This window comes from Podarcis erhardii (genome assembly GCF_964252035.2).
Source record: "Podarcis erhardii genome assembly, chromosome: 6".
Taxonomy (NCBI): Eukaryota; Metazoa; Chordata; class Lepidosauria; order Squamata; family Lacertidae; genus Podarcis; species Podarcis erhardii.
Window position 1 is genome coordinate 67,895 of NC_138510.1, and position 18,333 is coordinate 86,227.

The 18,333-nt window shown below is 44.5% G+C and overlaps 1 protein-coding gene across 3 annotated transcripts in view; it reads right to left on the reverse strand.

Annotated features, from left to right (window-relative positions):
* Positions 1-14,859, reverse strand: part of STAG3 (STAG3 cohesin complex component) — a 25,974-nt gene extending 11,115 nt beyond the window's left edge. For 2 of the 3 annotated variants that reach the window (XM_081866738.1, XM_081866737.1), the window contains exons 1-6: positions 14,442-14,859; positions 14,217-14,293; positions 13,906-14,110; positions 13,663-13,814; positions 10,657-10,730; positions 10,442-10,565 (exon numbers count right to left, since the gene is read on the reverse strand). In XM_081866738.1, the coding sequence (XP_081722864.1) occupies positions 10,442-10,565; positions 10,657-10,730; positions 13,663-13,814; positions 13,906-14,110; positions 14,217-14,276 (615 nt within the window). In that variant the 5' untranslated portion in view covers positions 14,277-14,293; positions 14,442-14,859. The remainder of the gene's footprint in view (positions 1-10,441; positions 10,566-10,656; positions 10,731-13,662; positions 13,815-13,905; positions 14,111-14,216; positions 14,294-14,441) is intronic. The other variant, XM_081866739.1, reaches the window with a different exon arrangement.
* Positions 14,860-18,333: the final 3,474 nt, after the last annotated feature.

Here is an 18,333-nt window from a genome sequence, read left to right on the forward strand (position 1 = left end):
CTGGAAGCCAACTTTTTTGTCCAAATTATATGTCTCCATTATTTGGTAATAATGGAGCCAATCTCGCACTTTGTTTTTTAATTTTTCAAAGCTCTGCAATTTTATTCTGTCTCCGTCTTGTTCCAAAATTTCCCAATATTTCGGCCATTTGGTCTCCATTATTGAGTTTTTTCTGTGCCTTCACTTCCATTGGTGACAACCATCTTGGGGTTTTATTTTCTAACAAATCCTTATATCTCATCCAAACATTAAACAGTGCTTTTCTAACAATATGGTTTTTAAACGCTTTATGTGCTTTTACCTTATCATACCACAAATATGCATGCCAACCAAATACACTGTTAAAACCTTCTAAATCCAGCACATCAGTGTTTTCAAGAAGCAGCCATTCTTTCAGCCAGCAAAAAGCAGCTGATTCATAGTAAAGTTTAAAGTCTGGCAGGGCAAATCCACCTCTTTCTTTAGCATCAGTTAATATCTTAAATTTTATTCGAGGCTTCTTTTTTTGTTTTTAGAATAATGTTTATTCAGAATTTTGAAAATTACAAAAAGAAAAAAGAAAAATACAAAAAAACAGAAAAAATACAAAGAAAGAATACAATCATTTAGAAAAAGAACAAGAACAGATTAATCCTTTACATAACTTTCTTCCTTTACTTATTTCCTTGACCTCCTCACAACTCCCATTTTTGTATTCTAGTTCAAATTGCTATTTCAGCAAATCCTTCCAACCTTGTTTTTAACTTAATAATTTGTTTTAATATATTGTTATTTTATGTTCTCTCTTTCATCAATTTCATCAATTCATTTTTACTTAATTCTTTATATCATTTCTACCAAAACCATTTAATTTTCTTTTTCCAGCATCTTTCTAACAATCCTTAATTTTACAATATTTTTGAAGATATACTTTAAATTTTTTCCAATCTTCTTCCACCGACTCTTCTCCTTGGTCCCGGATTCTGCCAGTCATCTCAGCCAATTCCATATATTCCATCACCTTCGTCTGCCATTCTTCCTGGGTGGGTAAATCTTGTGTCTTCCAATACTTTGCGATGAGTATTCTTGCTGCTGTTGTGGCGTACATAAAAAAAGTTCTATCCTCCCTTCGCACCAATTGGCCGACCATGCCCAGGAGAAAGGCCTCTGGTTTCTTCTGAAAGGTATATTTAAATACCTTTTTCATTTCATTATATATCGTCTCCCAGAAGACCTTAATCTTAGGGCATGTCCACCAAAGGTGAAAAAATGTGCCCTCAATCTCTTTACATTTCCAACATTTATTATCGGGCAAATGATAAATTTTTGCCAGCTTGACTGGGGTTAAGTACCACCTGTAGATCATTTTCATTATATTCTCTCTTAAGGCATTACAAGCCATAAACTTAATACCTGTGGTCCATAACTTTTCCCAGTCAGCCATCATAATGTTGTGTCCAACGTCTTGTGCCCATTTAATCATAACAGATTTAACCATTTCATCTTGTGTGTTCCATTTCAACAGCAAGTTATACATTCTTGATAAATTCTTGGTTTTAGGATCTAACAATTCTGTTTCCAATTTCGATTTTTCCACCTGAAAACCAATTTTCTTGTCCAAATTATAAACCTCCCTTATTTGATAATAATGAAGCCAGTCTCGTACTTTAGTTTTTAAACTGTCAAAACTCTGCAGTTTTAATCTATCTCCATCCTGTTCCAAAATTTCCCAATATTTCGGCCAATTTGTCTCCATATTAAGTTTTTTCAGAGCCTTAGCCTCCATTGATGACAGCCACCTTGGCGTTTTACTTTCAAGCAAATCCTTATATCTCATCCAGACATTAAACAATGCTTTCCTGACAATATGGTTTTTAAAGGCTTTATGAGCTTTGACCTTATCATACCACAAATATGCATGCCATCAAAAAACATTATTGAAACCTTCTAAATCCAAAATGTCCGTGTTTTCAAGAAGCAGCCAATCTTTCAGCCAGCAAAATGTGGCTGATTCATAATAAAGTTCGAGGTCTGGCAGGGCAAATCCACCTCTTTCTTTGGCATCAGTTAAAATCTTATTTTATTTGAGGCTTCTTGCCCTGCCAGACAAATCTGGAAATATCTCTCTGCCACTTCTTGAAACAGTCCATCTTGTCTATAATTTGCAGTGTTTGAAACAAAAACATCCTTGGCAATACATTCATTTTTATCGCAGCAATTCGACCTAGCAATGATAGCTTCAAATTTGATCATATTTCTAAATCCTTTTTCACTTCATTCCAACATTTTTCATAGTTATCCTTAAACAGATTCACATTCTTGACAGTCATGTTGACTCCTAAATATTTCACTTTCTTGACCAATGTTGATCCTGTCTCCTCCTGGAGCTTCTCTCTCTCATTCACAGTTAAGTTTTTCTCTAAGACCTTAGTTTTCATTTTGTTCAACTTAAAGCCTGCTACCTGTCCAAATTCTTCAATTAGTTCCAGTACCCTTTTGGTACTAGATTCTGGCTCCTGTAAAGTCAAAACTAAGTCATCAGCAAATGCTTTCAGTTTGTACTGTTTAGCTCCCACTTGTATACCTTTAACCAATTGGTGCTTTCTAATCATGTTTAACAAAACCTCCAGGACCGATATAAAAAGCAATGGAGAGATTGGGAAACCATGTCGTGTTCCTTTCTCAATCTTAAACTCTTCTGTCACTACATTGTTCACAATTAGTTTTGCCTTTTTTCTGAATAAATTGCACCTATACCATTTTCAAAACCTTGACCTACCCCCATCCCCTGTAAATTCTTCTTCATAAAACTCCAAGAAATATTATCAAAAGCTTTCTCCGCGTTCACAAATATCAAAACTGCCTTAGTATTAATATTCACCTGTAGTTTTTCTAAAATATTAATTATGTTCCTCATATTGTCAGACAAATGTCTGCCCGGGAGAAAGCCCGCTTGATCTTTATGAATTTCTTCTACTAGCACCTTTTTAAATCTTTTAGCCAAAATGTCTGCGAAAATTTTATAATCCACATTAAGCAGTGATATGGGGCGGTAATTCTTAAGCTGTGTCTTTTCAGTCTCTGTTTTTGGTATAAATGTAATATAGGCTTCCTTCCACGACTCTGGTGCCCTTTTCCCTTCCAATATTTCATTACAAACTTCCTTCAATGGTTGTATTAACCATTCTTTCAAAGATCTGTAATATCTTGAAGTCAAACTATCCGGTCCTGGAGATTTACCCAATTGCATGTTCTGGATGGCCCCTTCCACTTCCTGATCCGTTATTTTATAATTCAACATTAACTTATTTTCCTGAGAGATTTTCTGTAGTCCATTTATTTTCAAAAATCGATCAATGTCCATTTCTTTCTGCTTCTCCTGTGTATAAAGTTGTTTAAAATACCTCTGGAAGCACTTCCTGATCTCCATTGGGTTCTGTATAGTCTTTCCTTCCACTTCCAAATTCATAATAGTATTAAGTTTTTGTCTTTTTTTCATTTGCCAAGCCAACAATTTTCCACACTTATTTGCCGATTCAAATGTCTTTTGTCTCATCTGTTTAATTTTCCATTCTATTTCCTGGTTCATCATTTTCATATATTGCACTTGATATAACTTTATCTCTTTTAGGATCTCCTGTGACTTTGGTTTTGCTCTCAGTTTCTTCTCTCCTTCCTTTATTTTCTCCAGGATTTTATCTTTTTTTCCATTTTGAGTTCTCTTCTTAATTGCATTCTGTTGTATCAAAAATCCTCTCATAACTGCTTTACTTGCGTCCCAGATTACTAATTTTTCCACTGTAGTATTCATATTTATCTCAAAATAATCTCAAAGTTTTTTGGGCCTTCTTGGTCACTTCTTCATTCCTAAATAAAGTATCATTCATCCTCCATCTAAAAGAACCAGTTGGCGTCAATTTCAAATCCATCTTCACAGCATTATGGTCAGAACAAGTTTTGGGGCAAATCTCCACTTTGCTGGTCTTCGGAGCCAGTCCTCTAGTTACCCAAATTTGGTCAATTCTTGTCCATGTCATTTTAGCTTCAGAAAAGAAAGTTCCCTCTCTTCCCAGAGGATTCTTCATTCTTCAGATATCGACTAAATCCATATTTTCAGTCATGTCAAAGAAGGTTTTTGGTAGTCTACCGTCTTTGGTAATTACCTGTCTCTGTGCCTTGTCCATGTTTGTAGACACCACTCCATTCATATCTCCTATCAAAATCATATTGTAATCCATATAGTCCATCAGAGTCTCATGTAGCTTCTTAAGAAATTCCGATTTTCCTTCATTTGGTGCATAGAAGCCTACTATCAAGAATTTCTCTCCTTGTGATTGGATTTCAATTGCAACAAATCTTCCTTGGTCATCTTTAAATATAAATTTCGGTGATAGGCTCTCCTTTGCATAAAGAACTACTCCTCTTTTTTTAAATTTATCTGATGAGATAAATTCAAGGCCCAATCTTTTATTACTCAATATCTTCCTGTGTAGCCTTGTCACATGTGTTTCTTGTAGGCAAATCAAGTCCAATTGTTCTTTTTTCAATAAATAAAAGACTCTCCGTCTTTTTTCCGGGGAGTTCAGTCCATTCACATTCCAACTCAATACTTGCAACGCCATGGCATAATTACTCTGATTTTCCTCCAACTGCACCCAATGCTTGCTCTTCTTCTGTTAGTGGTGTTGGTGTCACTTTCACTGGGGTGTCCAGTCCAAAGGGTAATGTTGCTATATCCACTAATGATCTTCTGTCCAATGCTCTTTGCTTTAATCCTCTATCTGGTGATCTTCTATCCGATGCTCTTGGGTCTTTTCCAAGTTCCTTCTGCAGATCTTCTTCGTGGTTATACAAGAACTTTACCTTGTCTTCTACTGATCTTATTTTTATTTTCCTTCCTTTGAAACTGAAAGATAGACCTTGGGGAAATTCCCAACTGAAGATGATTTTATTCCTTCTCAATAGGGCCACCAAATCTCCGTAGTTAGGACGTGCCCAAGGATTGACGTGCCCAAGGATTAAGGCTTTCTGGGAAATGATTTATAATGAAATGAAAAAGGTATTTAAATATACCTTCTTGAAGAAACCAGAGGCCTTTCTCCTAGGCATGGTGGGCCAATTGGTGTTAAAGAAGGACAGAACTTTTTTTATGTAAGCGACAACAGCAGCAAGAATACTTATCGCAAAATATTGGAAGACACAAGATCTACCCACGCTGGAAGAATGGCAGATGAAGATGATAGACTATATGGGACTGGCAGAAATGACCGACAGAATCTGAGACCAGGGAAAAGAGTCGGCGGAAGAAGATTGGAAGAAGTTTAAAGATTATTTGCAGAAATATTGTAAAATTAATGAATGTTAGAATGATGCTAGATAGAAATTAAGTGGTTCCCAGCTGTAATGTTTTAAGAGATATGGAAAATAAAGTTTTGAAATAAGTAAAAATTAATGGTGAGGATTTGCTGAATTAATAATTTGAATTGGAATATAAGAAAGGGAGGTATGAGGAGGTCCAGAAAATAAGTTAAAAGAAAATAAGTAAAGGGAAACTCTATGTGTTTTTAGTTCTTTTTAATTTTCTGTTTTTGTATTTTTGTTGTTTCTTTTCTTTTCGTTTTACAATATATTATTCTGGAAAATTTCAATAAATATTTAAAAAAAACAAAAAAAACAAATCTCCGTAGTTAGATCTGAGATCCAAAAGATATTTCGGGACGTCTTTAAAAATTTCCACTCTTGACTGTTGTACTTCCAAGGTCTTCTGGTAGTGCCAACCCAGAATTCTGTCTCTCTCTTCTTTAGTTCGGAGGGTGATCAAACAGTCTCTTATTCTATTCTTCTCCTTTTTCCCTCCTCTTCCAAGTCTGAAGGCCCTCACAATTCTAAACTCCTCTTGCTCCAAGTTCAAGTCCCAAAAATCAGCAAATTCCTGCGTGAGAAAGTCTATCAGACTATCCTAATCCAATTCAGGTACAGCTCTGATCCTCAGATTCGTCTGTTTTTCAATCATAGAAAAAGCATCAATCATAGAAAGCATCAACTTATGGTCATCAAGTTGCCTCTGTAAGGCTGGGACCCCCTCTCTCTCCAGTTGTGTTACTTTACATTCCACAGCAACAGCTTTTTCCCTAGCTTCCTCCGCAGTCTGCCGTATCAAGGTAGATTCCTGAATCAATTTCTGGATGGTTTCTGTATTAGTATTCACCTTTTGTCCCAGATTATTTATACTTTCTGTATTCAAATCAATTTTAGTAGTTGCCACATCCACTTTCTTGTTAAGCTGTTCCAATGAGTCATTTATCTTAATGCCAGCGCTAAAGTCTCTTCTGTTGACATTCCTCTTGATTTAGAATGTACTGGTACAACCGCAGAGGAAGCGAGGGGCCCAATGTTGAGGCCCTCCTAGGTTGCTGCCAGGTCTTCCCAGACCTTGTTGTTTTTTCAGGAATTGACTGGTCTATTTTTTCCTTTCCATCTGCCATAACACTTAAGAAATTCAAGGTCAATCCCAAAGTCACACAGTTTTTATCTTGCAACTGGAAAATCCCCCAGTCCGGCTCTTGTAATAATTTCTGAAGCTTCCTCTAGAGGGAAACAGTTGCTATTTGTATCAATCCATAATGTTCCCTTTTAGAACACAGTTCAAACAATAAAGTTAGTTTCAGTTTCCAGTTAATTTTACTCCTTTTTTAAAATCAGACGGAGACAGTTAAAACAATGTATCTCTCTTATTTAGCTAACTGTCAGCAATCAATAAACAGTCCAAAGCACGTCAAGAATTTGGTCAATTGGCAGGATTTAAATTGAATAAGTTAAAAACTAAGGTATTAGAGAAAAACTTAACAGTGATTGAGAAAGAAAAGTTTCAGAATGAGACAGGTTTAACTGTGGTTAAGAGTGTAAAATATTTGGGGATTAATATGACAGCTAAAAATATGAATCTATTTAAAGATAACTATGATAAATGTTGGAAACAAGTGAAAAAAGATTTAGAAATCTGGTCAAACTTGAAGCTCTCCTTGTCTGGTCGAATAGCAGTTATAAAGATGAATGTATTGCCTAGAATGTTGTTTTTGTTTCAAACTTTGCAAATTGTGGACAAGTTGGACTGTTTCAAGGGTTGGCAGCAAGACATCTCTAAATTTATCTGGCAGGGCAAAAAGCCCAGGATAAAATTTAAGATTCTAACTGATGTAAAGGAAAGAGGGGGATTTGCCCTGCCAGATTTGAGACTTTATTATGAATCAGCAGCTTTCTGCTGGCTAAAGGACTGGCTGCTTCTCGAGAATACAGACATTTTGGATTTGGAAGGATTTAACAATTTCTTTGGGTGGCATGCATATTTGTGGTATGACAAGGTTAAGGTTCATAAAGGCTTTAAAAACCATATTGTCAGGAAAGCATTGTATAATGTCTGGATTAAATATAAAGACTTGCTGGAGAACAAAACTCCAAGGTGGCTGTCACCAATGGAGGCAAAAGCTTTGAAAAAACTTAATATGGAGGCTAAATGGCCAAAGTACTGCGAAATTCTAGAACAGGAGGGCGATAAGTGGAAATTGCAGAGTTTTGAGATCTTAAAAGATAAAGTGCGAGACTGGCTTCATTATTATCAAATATTGGAGGTCTATAAGTTGGACAGGAAAATTGGCTTTCGGGTGGAGAAATCAAAACTGGAAACAGAGTTGTTAGAATCCAAAACTAAGAATTTGTCAAAAATGTATAACTTGCTGTTGAAATGGAATACACAGGATGAAACAGTTAAATCAGCTATGATTAAGTGGGCACAAGATATTGGCCATAACATTATGTTTGCTTACTGGGAAAGGTTGTGGACCACCGGTATGAAATTCACGGCATGTAATGCCCTGAGAGAAAATATTATGAAAATGATCTATAGGAGGTACATGACCCCAGTCAAGCTTGCAAAAATTTACCACTTATCAGACAACAAATGTTGGAAATGTAAAGAAAATGAAGGTACATTCTTTCACCTGTGGTGGACATGCCCAAGGATTAAGGCTTTCTGGGAAATGATCTATAATGAAATGAAAAAGGTATTTAAATATACCTTCTTGAAGAAACCAGAGGCCTTTCTCCTGGGTATGGTTAGCCATGTGGTGTTAAAGAAGGACAGAACTTTTTTTATGTATGCTACAACAGCAGCAAGGATACTTATCGCAAAGTATTGGAAGACACAAGATCTACCCACTCTGGAAGAATGGCAGATGAAGATGACAGACTATATGGGACTGGCAAAGATGACTGGCAGAATCCGAGACCAGGACAAAGAGACAGTGGAAGAAGATTGGAAGAAATTTAAAGACTATCTTAATAAATATTACAAAATTAATGAAGGCTAAAAGATATGGGTTCAAAAATTAGGGTTTACAGGGGCGTTGATTAAGGAAAAAGAATAGAATTATTAAAAATTATGGGAAAAATGGGAATGGATTTGCTGATAAGATAAATGTGATTAGAATACAGAAGGGAGAGGTGTGAGGAGGTCGGTGAAATTAGGTTTAGAAAATAAGGTTTGAATTTATACTTGTTTTTGATTTGTTTGTTGGTGTATGTATGTTCTTATTGTTATTTGTGTTTGTGTTTATATGTGTTTATTCAAAAGTTTAATAAATATCATTAAAAAAAAAAAAGCACGTCAATCTTACTGGCAGCCCGTTTCCAGGTTCCGAGCGGTGGTATTTTAACTTCCTTCACTCTCTCCTGCAGGCATATACAGTCCAAAACTTCCCCCCTCTTCTCCTGCTTCCAAGGGGGGGGTTTGATATTTTTTACTGATGAAAATTTAGTCCTTTACAATAGGCTTTCCAAGACTCTAGCTTGCAGCCTCTTTGCTTCAGTCTATTTACAAAAAGGGAAGGCGGACTTCCTGTTTTGAACCTCCCCCGTCTCGATGCCAAATGCCAAATTAGGACGTTTAAAAATCCAATTCTTCACTCTACTCACGGGTAGTTGCTTTAAGATCAAATTGTCCACAGGAAAAAGTCAGCGCTCTCCAGCAACAGCTATGCAGCTTCGCTCCGTGGAAGAAGCAGTCGATTCAAAGCACCGTGCCGCTCACCCCACGTCGCTCCGGATCTCCGAGACCGGGTTTCCCCGCGATTAGGGGAGGTGCAAAGGATGCCCGCCGAATCCCACGTTCACAGGCTTCACCCGCCTGTGATTTTTGATGGATGTCCGCCTTCGCCGTGGCAGCCAGACCCGGATTTCCACGAGGCAAATTCCTCCCGATCAGAGGAATTCAGCCATTACCGGAGGCCCTAATCCGGAAGTCTCGTTTGGAACCTTTTTCATCTTCATTTCACTACCAGCAGATGTTGACGTCGACTGTAACTTCTATAACTCCTTGGCAAAATATTCACCTCTTTGCAAAGCTAAGTGTCTGTGATTTATTATACCCAAAGTATTTTTGTGATGAACATTTGCTTAAAGATGCAAATCTAACCAAGCTTTAATGTGCAATCACAATTGTACTTAACTTTGCTGAGAGAGTAAGAATCTCTCTTCCAAACCTTTCCCTCCAAAAACATATCCACTAGAAAAGCAGCTATTCTGACAATCACTGTGATGAACCAAAGGTGAAATGTTCCAACAACGACCAATTGTATCAACAACTACAACGGCTAGTTGTTGCAAGAACAAGCTCATGTTCACTTGCTTTGATATATGTGAATTATCTGGCTTCAATGCTATGCTTATCTGTAAGCCTTGGGATGCTGGGCCCAGGAAGAGAGGAGCTCTGGACAGCTGCTACATCTGGCCTCACTGACCAGGGGAAACTAACATATGCTACTTTGTGCATAAAGGATACATACATGTTTCCTCAGCTGCAAACAAATCATGACCTCTCGCTTTTGTGGTGTCCGTCCCTTCTGTACAGGTAGTGGGGCTCTGCATGCTGTGGTGTAAGTTTCTACCTCTAAATAAGGCAGTAGAACTGCCCATTCTGGTGTTTTTGACATCCTCCTTTGTGGTATACTTACATCAAACCCCTCGCTCAGCACCTCTTTGTGCTTGCGGTTCAGTACCCCCCTCCCTCCAATTATCGGTAAGAGAATAATATAGCTTATCTTGCAGCGTTGCTATTATTACTGAAATAATGCATTTTAAATGTCTCCAAGATCAGAAACAAGAGAAATGCTGCCTAACCTTTCAAAATGAAACAGCAGCATTTCCTCCCACCCCAGCACAGAGGTGGCTGGATGTGTGAATGCTGTTTCTTCCTGTTAGAGATCACACAGAGGCATCCCTGCCTGCCCAGGTGTATGCGTGTGCCCTGGCCCTTGGCAGGTTGGCCATATGGAAATCTGACTCTCAGGCTAAGAAAGGTTCTCCACCGCAGTCCCATGGAAGCCCTGAACATGTCTACAGCTGTTTGCCTATGAGCAGATGGATACCTCCTGCTGGATGCAATACCCACCTTCTTCCACCTACCTACCTTGTCATGTAGTGTCCAGCCAATGTACTTGAGATAGCTGTCAGTCAGGAAGGAGTTGCTGTAATGCTCTATCCACTGGCCCATCTCTTCAATGCAAATGGCACGAATTTCAGGCATAAGGTCCCTTGACAAGCAAATAACAAAGAAAGTGTTAAGATGGACAGCGTGGCTCACTGGTCCCTGCTCTAGCTGAACTTGCCCTCACCCCAACTCACCGATAGCGGTGAATGAAGACCCCCTTGAAGATAGCGTTCATCAAATTCTCAAGCTCTTCCTGTTTCTCCTGGAGCTGGCAACACACAAAGCAGGACACAAGTGGTTTAAGTCTCCAGCCACGCACTTGCGTGCACTGCCACCTGCATCTGACATGTTAGAGGGACTCTCACAGGGAGCAGACTGTCTGCCCTGCTTGAAGCACAGTCACATCTTCTGTCTCTGGCATGTAAAAATGACACTGAGTCAAAATTGCCTCCTAATGAGTTAGAATAAATCTCTAGAGGTCTGGAGTAAAAACCAGCCCACAGATGATCAGTTCAGCAGCTGTAGTGCTCTAATATTTAATCTAGGGGATCCGTGACAGGAAGACTGAACCCTTTCCCTCCTGTCTATGAGAAATGAACCCAGCCAATGCTTATATTGATACATTAGAACCCCAGAGTTCCATGATCCCAAGCACAGTCACCTGGATGCCCTGAAGCCTTTATCAAGAGAGCACGAGGAAAAGCTGGGACAGGAGATACCCATAAGAAATGTTAACTCGCCCAAGAATCTAGGGAAGTCACAGTGGAGAGCCTTTGTGTAACAGAAGCTGCTCCCTTAAGTCCACCGAGGGATTTGCGGAGCTCTGGTGTGTGAACATGGGGATACCTTCCCAAAAGACGTGTTGTGAAGGACCTGCTTGGGTCCTGGTGGTTTCTGTGCTGAATCTGCATGTTTCTCTTCTGAAATTTCACCTGAAGAAATACTAGATCAACATGGTGAGCCCCAAAAAGCTACCAAGAAACTCAAAATCCAAAGATGTATTTTGCCTAAAATTTGCACTTTAGACCTGTGGCATGCCAGACATTCATGAATGACAACTCCAAAGAATTCTCAAAGATTATAGATAGAGGCTCTGAGATTAAATCTGCAAGCTCCATTAGAACCCTTTGGTGCTGCTCATCAGTCCCTGGAGATTTGAAGGCATTTAACGTTGCTAGGTGTTCCCTTACCATCTCTTTTCCTATCTTGGGCTGCAACTCCTCCCTCACTTCACTTATCATGCTATCACTAGGTTGGGCATTGCTTCTCTTTTGGGTGAAGACAGAAGATGTTGAGCAGTTCTGCTGTCAGTGAAGGAACTTCTCTGACATCTGCCTTCTCGCTCATACAATAGCACTTCTCCATCTTCTCCACACAGAGGACCTGCCACTTGCTTGTTTCTCCTGCTTTGAACACAGCCAAAAACCTACACCCTTTTTAACCTCTCTTGCAAACCTGAGTTCATTCTGAGCTTTAGCCCATCTGACATTCACCCTGCAACTGTTGGCTACTCGTTTATATATATTCCTCCTTCATGATTTCCTTTCTTCTCTTCTCAAATTTCAACCCATCTGTAAGCTCATTCTGCATCCAATTCTTGTTGGAACCGTCTGCATTTAAGCTTTTAATATTTCACCTTTAAGAAACTCTGATCCATCTTGAGCTCCTTTCTCTTTGAGTTATTTCCAGCCATGGCATGTCACAGTCTAGAGTGCACACCTGAGAGCAATTTCCCTTGCCTCTACATTATGAAACCCAAGAGGACATGATCACTTCCCCCCCAAGGTTTCCAGGACTTCTACTTCGTTGATCAGTTCATCCCTCTTGGTAAGGACCAAGTGAGGAATGTGTTGGACACTACATTCTTGGCAGCTTGAATTCCAGCAGATATTGGGGAAGTTGAAGTCTCCCATGACTACTATAGCTCTCCACTACAAATGTTTGATAATCTGCTCTGGGAAGACATCAGCCAAGTCTTCAGTCTGGCTTGGAAGTCTACAGCAGACACCCAGAATAAAGTCACTGTAGTTTCCCTCTCCTGTAATTTTTACCCAAAGAATTTATGCTTTTGAATTATGGTGCTGGAGGAGACTCTTGAGAGTCCCATGGACTGCAAGAAGATTAAACCTCTCCATTCTTAAGGAAATCAGCCCTGAGTGCTCACTGGAAGGACAGATCCTGAAGCTGAGGCTCCAGTACTTTGGCCACCTCATGAGAAGAGAAGACTCCCTGGAAAAGACCCTGATGCTGGGAAAGATGGAGGGCACAAGGAGAAGGGGACGACAGAGAACAAGATGGTTGGACAGTGTTCTCGAAGCTACCAGCATGAGTCTGACCAAACTGCGGGAGGCAGTGGAAGACAGGAGGGCCTGGTGTGCTCTGGTCCATGGGGTCACAAAGAGTTGGACACAACTAAACGACTAAACAACAACAACAACAAACATTCAATACCAAGATGAAGGTCTACCAGGCTTGTGTGCTGCGCACGATGCTTTATGGAAGCAAGTCATGGGCAACCGCTAGGAGCGATGCCTCAACACTTTCCACATACGCTGCATCATAAAGGGTTTGGGTATCAAATGGCAGGACAGAATTCCAACCAAAAAAGGGCTCTCTCAAGCCCACATTCCCAGCATGTTCACACTCCAGTTTCAGTGATGCCTATGCTTGCTTGGTCTTGTCCACAAACTGAAGATGGTCGGCTCCCCAAGGATGTGCTCTATGGGGAGCTGGCTTCAGGCACCAGGCCCATTGGCCGACCAGCTCTGCGCTACAAAGATGCCTGCAAACGTGACATAAAGGCTGGAAACAGCAACCCCACCGTGTGGGAATCCTTTGCAGAGGACTGCAATGCCTGGAGACAGACAGGTCCTGCATGCATAAAAGTGACCAGCAGAGGGATGACCGGTGAAAGGAACAGAGAGAAAAGAAATGCCATAGTGCATGCACAGCAGCCCAACCAGATGCCTTCATCTGCCCCACCTGCAACAAAACCCATCTCCTTCGCATTGGTCTCTACAGCCAGAACTGGTGCTGTCACCTTCCCCCTGTTTACCCCACCTCCAAATCTGCCCTTTCCCACGGTCCCCCGAGACACGTCTCATTCCACGAGGTTTCAGGAATTTCCATGAGGACATAGTATTTGCCTGCTCTCCCGCCCCACCCCATGCCACCTTGTGCTGCAGCCCTGCCACCTTCACCTCTCTGCGTTGTTCCAGCAGCCCTTCCAGCTTCCCCAGAGCCCGGCAGCTCGATCCCTTGGCCTGCTCAGCCTCATACTGCCGCTGACTGTTGTCCTTCTGCAGGCTGACACTCAGAGCTACACGCACCAAACCTGTCATTAGTTTCATGGCTACAGGAAAAGATGAAGCATAGCACGGCATTTCTCAGCTCCTCTCAGAAAGGGATGCATCTGCCCACCCAAACCCAGACTACTCTCCTACCTGCCAAGGTGCTCGTGTGGCGGAAAGCACGCACCTGGGAGTCAGACATGCCCGTAAGCAGGGCGACAAGGCTACCCATCAAATACTCATCATAGAGAACAGCATGTTGTGTTTGGTGCACAAGAACTCCCAGCAGCTCACAGAACCCCTGCCGAAACCGCCGCCAGACTGGGGTGTTCAACAACAGTGGGTACTCTGCTGAGCCCTGGGAAAAGATTTGTCTGAGTCCACCATTTGTCTCTGCCACCCTCCCTCCAAGGTGACTGTTTGGATTTAACCTCCCCAGAAACATCCCCTTCCTCAGTTCTCACCTCATCAAATGATTCTGTCAGTTGCTGGATGATCTCCGAGTTCTGAAGGCCTCTCAGCATCTCCAGGGTCACTACACCTGCAGGGCGTGGAGGGGAGAGAGAGGGGAGAGAGCGCCAGTCCAGTCTCACATCACTGCAGAGCAAGCATGCAACTGGAAGGAGGATGGAGCACAGAAGAGCTTTTGCAAGAGTATGCAGAAGCACAACACTCCACTCTAAACTCACCTTTGCAACCACAGGAGTGGACAATGAAGTTGAACAGCTCCAGAAACCCAGATTCCCTGTCTTTCTTGTAACTCTCAAGCCAGTCATCAACTATAGACTGTGGCAGTTGACAGAGGATGGCAGTAGGCAAAGGGAGCAGGGCAAGGACACGCACATAGAAGCAAGAGAGAGATGCGAGACCCACAAGAGCACAAGCATACTAGAGGATCTGAGTTCCCCCTAAGACACATTCCTCTGCCTTTTCCCTCCAGCATATCCCTGCTCCTCATCTTTCTCCAGCCAACCCTGCCACTCTCACCTGCCCCAGGTCTCCTTTCAAAAACCCAACCCTTGCTCCACTCCAGCCCACCATGCCATGCCAGCTATCCCATTCCAGCACACAGGACAGGTGTGGAGGCACATCTTGCCCTCGCCTTCCAAAGCTCCCCTGGGGACGGCTCCTGCTGCGGGCGCTCCCCGGCCGCTCCCAATCGGCGCCTTCTCCGGGCTGGGCCCTCCCCGCTCCCTGCCCCGGCGGGAGCCCAGAGCAGGGCCTTCTCGGCGCGGCTCCGGCTGCCCGCCCCTCACCTGCGCGGCGGCGCTCCCGCCCGCCTTCACCGCCTGGAAGAGGCCGCCGCTGGGCTCCGCGTCCTTCGGGGCCTGGGGGGGCGGAGAGAGAGCGGGAGGAGGAAGCCGGGGGCCCCGCCAGGCCTCGCCGCGCCCCACCGGCCGGCGGGGCCTCCCTCGGGGGCGGGGGCGGGGGCCGCGGCGGCGCCTACCTGGGGCTCGCGGGGCCGCGGCTGCCGCTTGCCGGCCTTGCCGCGAGGGGCTTCCTCGAAGGCGCTGGCGCCGGAGTCCTCCGAGGCCTCGCTGCCCGTCGCCCTGCGGACCAAGAGGGAGCTCGGCCCGGCCCGGCCCGGCGCAGAGGGGGCCGAGCGGCGCGGCCGGAGGGCCCTGGCCGGAGAAGCCATGGCGGGACCGAGGCTGCCGCTTCGCCCTCCGCCCTCCGGGCTCCCTCAGCGCAGCGGCGCGGGAAACGCGGCTCGGCCCCGCCCAGCTCGCCGCCCGACACGCGCGCCCAGCGGCCCTGCGCAGGCGCCGCACGTGCCCAGCCCCTGCGCTCCGGCGCCGCTCTCCTCGCGGCCACAAGGGGGCGGCGCCGAGGGGGCGGGGAAGGGCGCCCGCGCTCGCCCTCGCCGCTGGGGGGCGCCCCTGGCTCGCGGCACGGCCGGGGCCGGAGGGAGGGAGGCGCCTCCGCTTGGCCGCCCGGGGAAAGTGGAGGCGGAGGGGGGGGGCGCCGGAGGGAGGTTCCTGAAGGGAAGGCCCGGGGCCCTTGCGATGGCCAGCCGTCCTTTGCCCATAACAAGTGGTTGCTGTGTTTTGTGTTGAATATATGCCAGATGGTCATTTATGGACCTCATGTGCACATAACAAAATATGTATTTTATCAAAGTAATTGTTGAACTGAAATACAATGACGTGGAAGTATCTTAAGAGTGAAAGAATTCTCTCTCTGGCGGGACCTCCGGCTGGCAAAGCGCTGGAGCCCAGCAGTGTCTCCGTCCCCGGAAAGGCCTGCTCTCGAGGAGGCCCACACAGCTGCTCTGCTGGCCAGCTTGCCGGCCCTCCTCAGCCCTTCGCCACCTTGTCTGCCGGCTTCCACCCCGAAGGGGATCCAAGGCCCTCCCGCAGCTGCTCTCCATCCAGAGGACGCAATCCTTGGGGCCAGGCAACAAAACCCCGCGTCCACTTCAGCCAAAGCCCGAGGTCCACTTGACTCTTGTCAAGGCAGCTTTACCCGCTTGGAAGCCTGTCCTGTCCTGGTCGCCCCACCTCAAAAAGGAGAGAGCCGGGGAAGTTTCAGGCAAGGGCCAGCGAAAGCATGAAGGGGATGGAGTGAGTCCCCTGGGAGCAGTGGCGTAGCGTGGGGGGTGCAGGGGGGGCCGGCCGCACCGGGCGCAACATCTGGGGGGGGCGCTCGCACTCGCAGCTCTCTGCCCCTACCTGGCTCACTCACTCTCTCCCACGGGTTAGGGGGTGCAAATTACTTGCCTTGCCCCGGGTGCTGACAACCCACGCTACGCCACTGCCTGGGAGGAAAGTTGGCTACAACCCTTGGGGCTCAGGAGTTTGTGGAAGAAGAAAAAATAAGGCAGACATGATCGTGTTACACAAAAACATGCATGGACTGGAGCAAGGAGTAGGCAGAAGCCCACCTGCCAAATTTCCTGTTACTTTGCCTTCATTTTCCTGATAGATTTGTATTTTCTTCCAGATTCCTTTTTTAAGCTCCGAAACTGAACAGAATTAGCGTAAGAATCTCTTTTGGAGCTTGAAAGAGTCTCCTGCTGCTGTTTTCTGCAGATGCAATAGAGGCAGTGAAGAAGGTCCTCTTCACCGTCACTATCGCCACTTAGTAGGCTCGACGTTGAGCTCTAACCCATGTCCGGTCCGATTCAGAATGAGTTTTCTGCCACTGGTTCTCTAGCCGTCTCAGCGACTTGTTTCATTGCCCTCAACTTTGGTGAAAACCATGGGGCTGTCTGGGCCTCATGCAATCAGATAGGGCACTTCGGAGCCAAACAGTCAATAGCCCTGGTCAGGGGTCTGCAACCTTTAAGACAAAAAGAGCCACTTGGACCCGTTTCCGAAGAAAAAGAAAACCTGGGAGCTGCAAAACGATTGTGACATTTAAAGCATGCGCGCCGCTGCCCTCCGATCTGACAGCGGGCGGGAAGGTGACATCGGGACGGTGCATGACTAACGCACGCACCGCCCCCATGCGATGTCACAGCCAGTACAGCGCCCAGCACAGTGGGGAGTGTCGGGGCACACAATGCGCCTCCTCTCCTCGCTAGTATCCGCCCCGGAGCCGCGGCAAAGGTGTAAAAGAGCCACATGCGGCTCCTGAGCCGCGGGTTGCATTCCAGCGGGCTACCAGGAAATCAGCTGAAAGGCCATCAACATGGGATAAAACATTCCCTACCTCTGGAAACCATTTGGATCCATTCAGTGGCGGGGATGGACCATCCGAATCAGTCCCACCTCCCTGCAGAGGGGAAGGGTTGTGTAGAAGTCCAGTTGCACCAGGAAGTGATCTGACCATGGCGCTTCTTTTGTTTCGCTTTTACTTAGTGTCAGATCACCCACATCCATAGAGGTGAACACCAGGTCTCTTTAAAACCAACCAGTCGTTTAGGACTTCCCATCTTCCCCTTCCGTGGTTCCTTTAATTTTCCCACCTACCCCACATATTCTCATATATCTATTTAACTCCCTTATTCCTTTATTATTCCTTTGTTATGTGTTACACTATTGAATTTACCTTAATCCTACTAACTTGTTCACATGTTTACAGTTGTTTTCCAGATACTACACTAAAATTTCCATTCCTCTTTGTATACTTGTTCTTGTTCTCTTATTTTACTTGTTAGACCAGCTAACTGCACATTCCATCATTTTTAATTGCCAACCCTCCTTATTTGGGACCTCACTCACCTGCCATTTCTGAGCTAACAAAATCCTAGCTGCTGTAGTAACATACATAAATATGTAAAGGTAAAGGGACCCCTGACCATTAGGTCTAGTTGTGGCCGACTCTGGCGTTGCGGCACTCAACTCACTTTATTGGCCGAGGGAGCCGGCGTACAGCTTCTGGGTCATGTGGCCAGCATGAATAAGCCGCTTCTGGTGAACCAGAGCAGTGCACAGGAATGCCGTTTACCTTCCCGCCAGAGTGGTACCTATTTATCTATTTGCGCTTTGAGGTGCTTTTGAACTGCTAGGCTGGCAGGAGCAGGGACCGAGCAACGGGAGCTCACCCCGTCGCGGGGATTCGAACCACCGACCTTTTGATCAGCAAGTCCTAGGCTCTGTGGTTTAACCTACAGCGCCACCTGCATCCTTAATATGC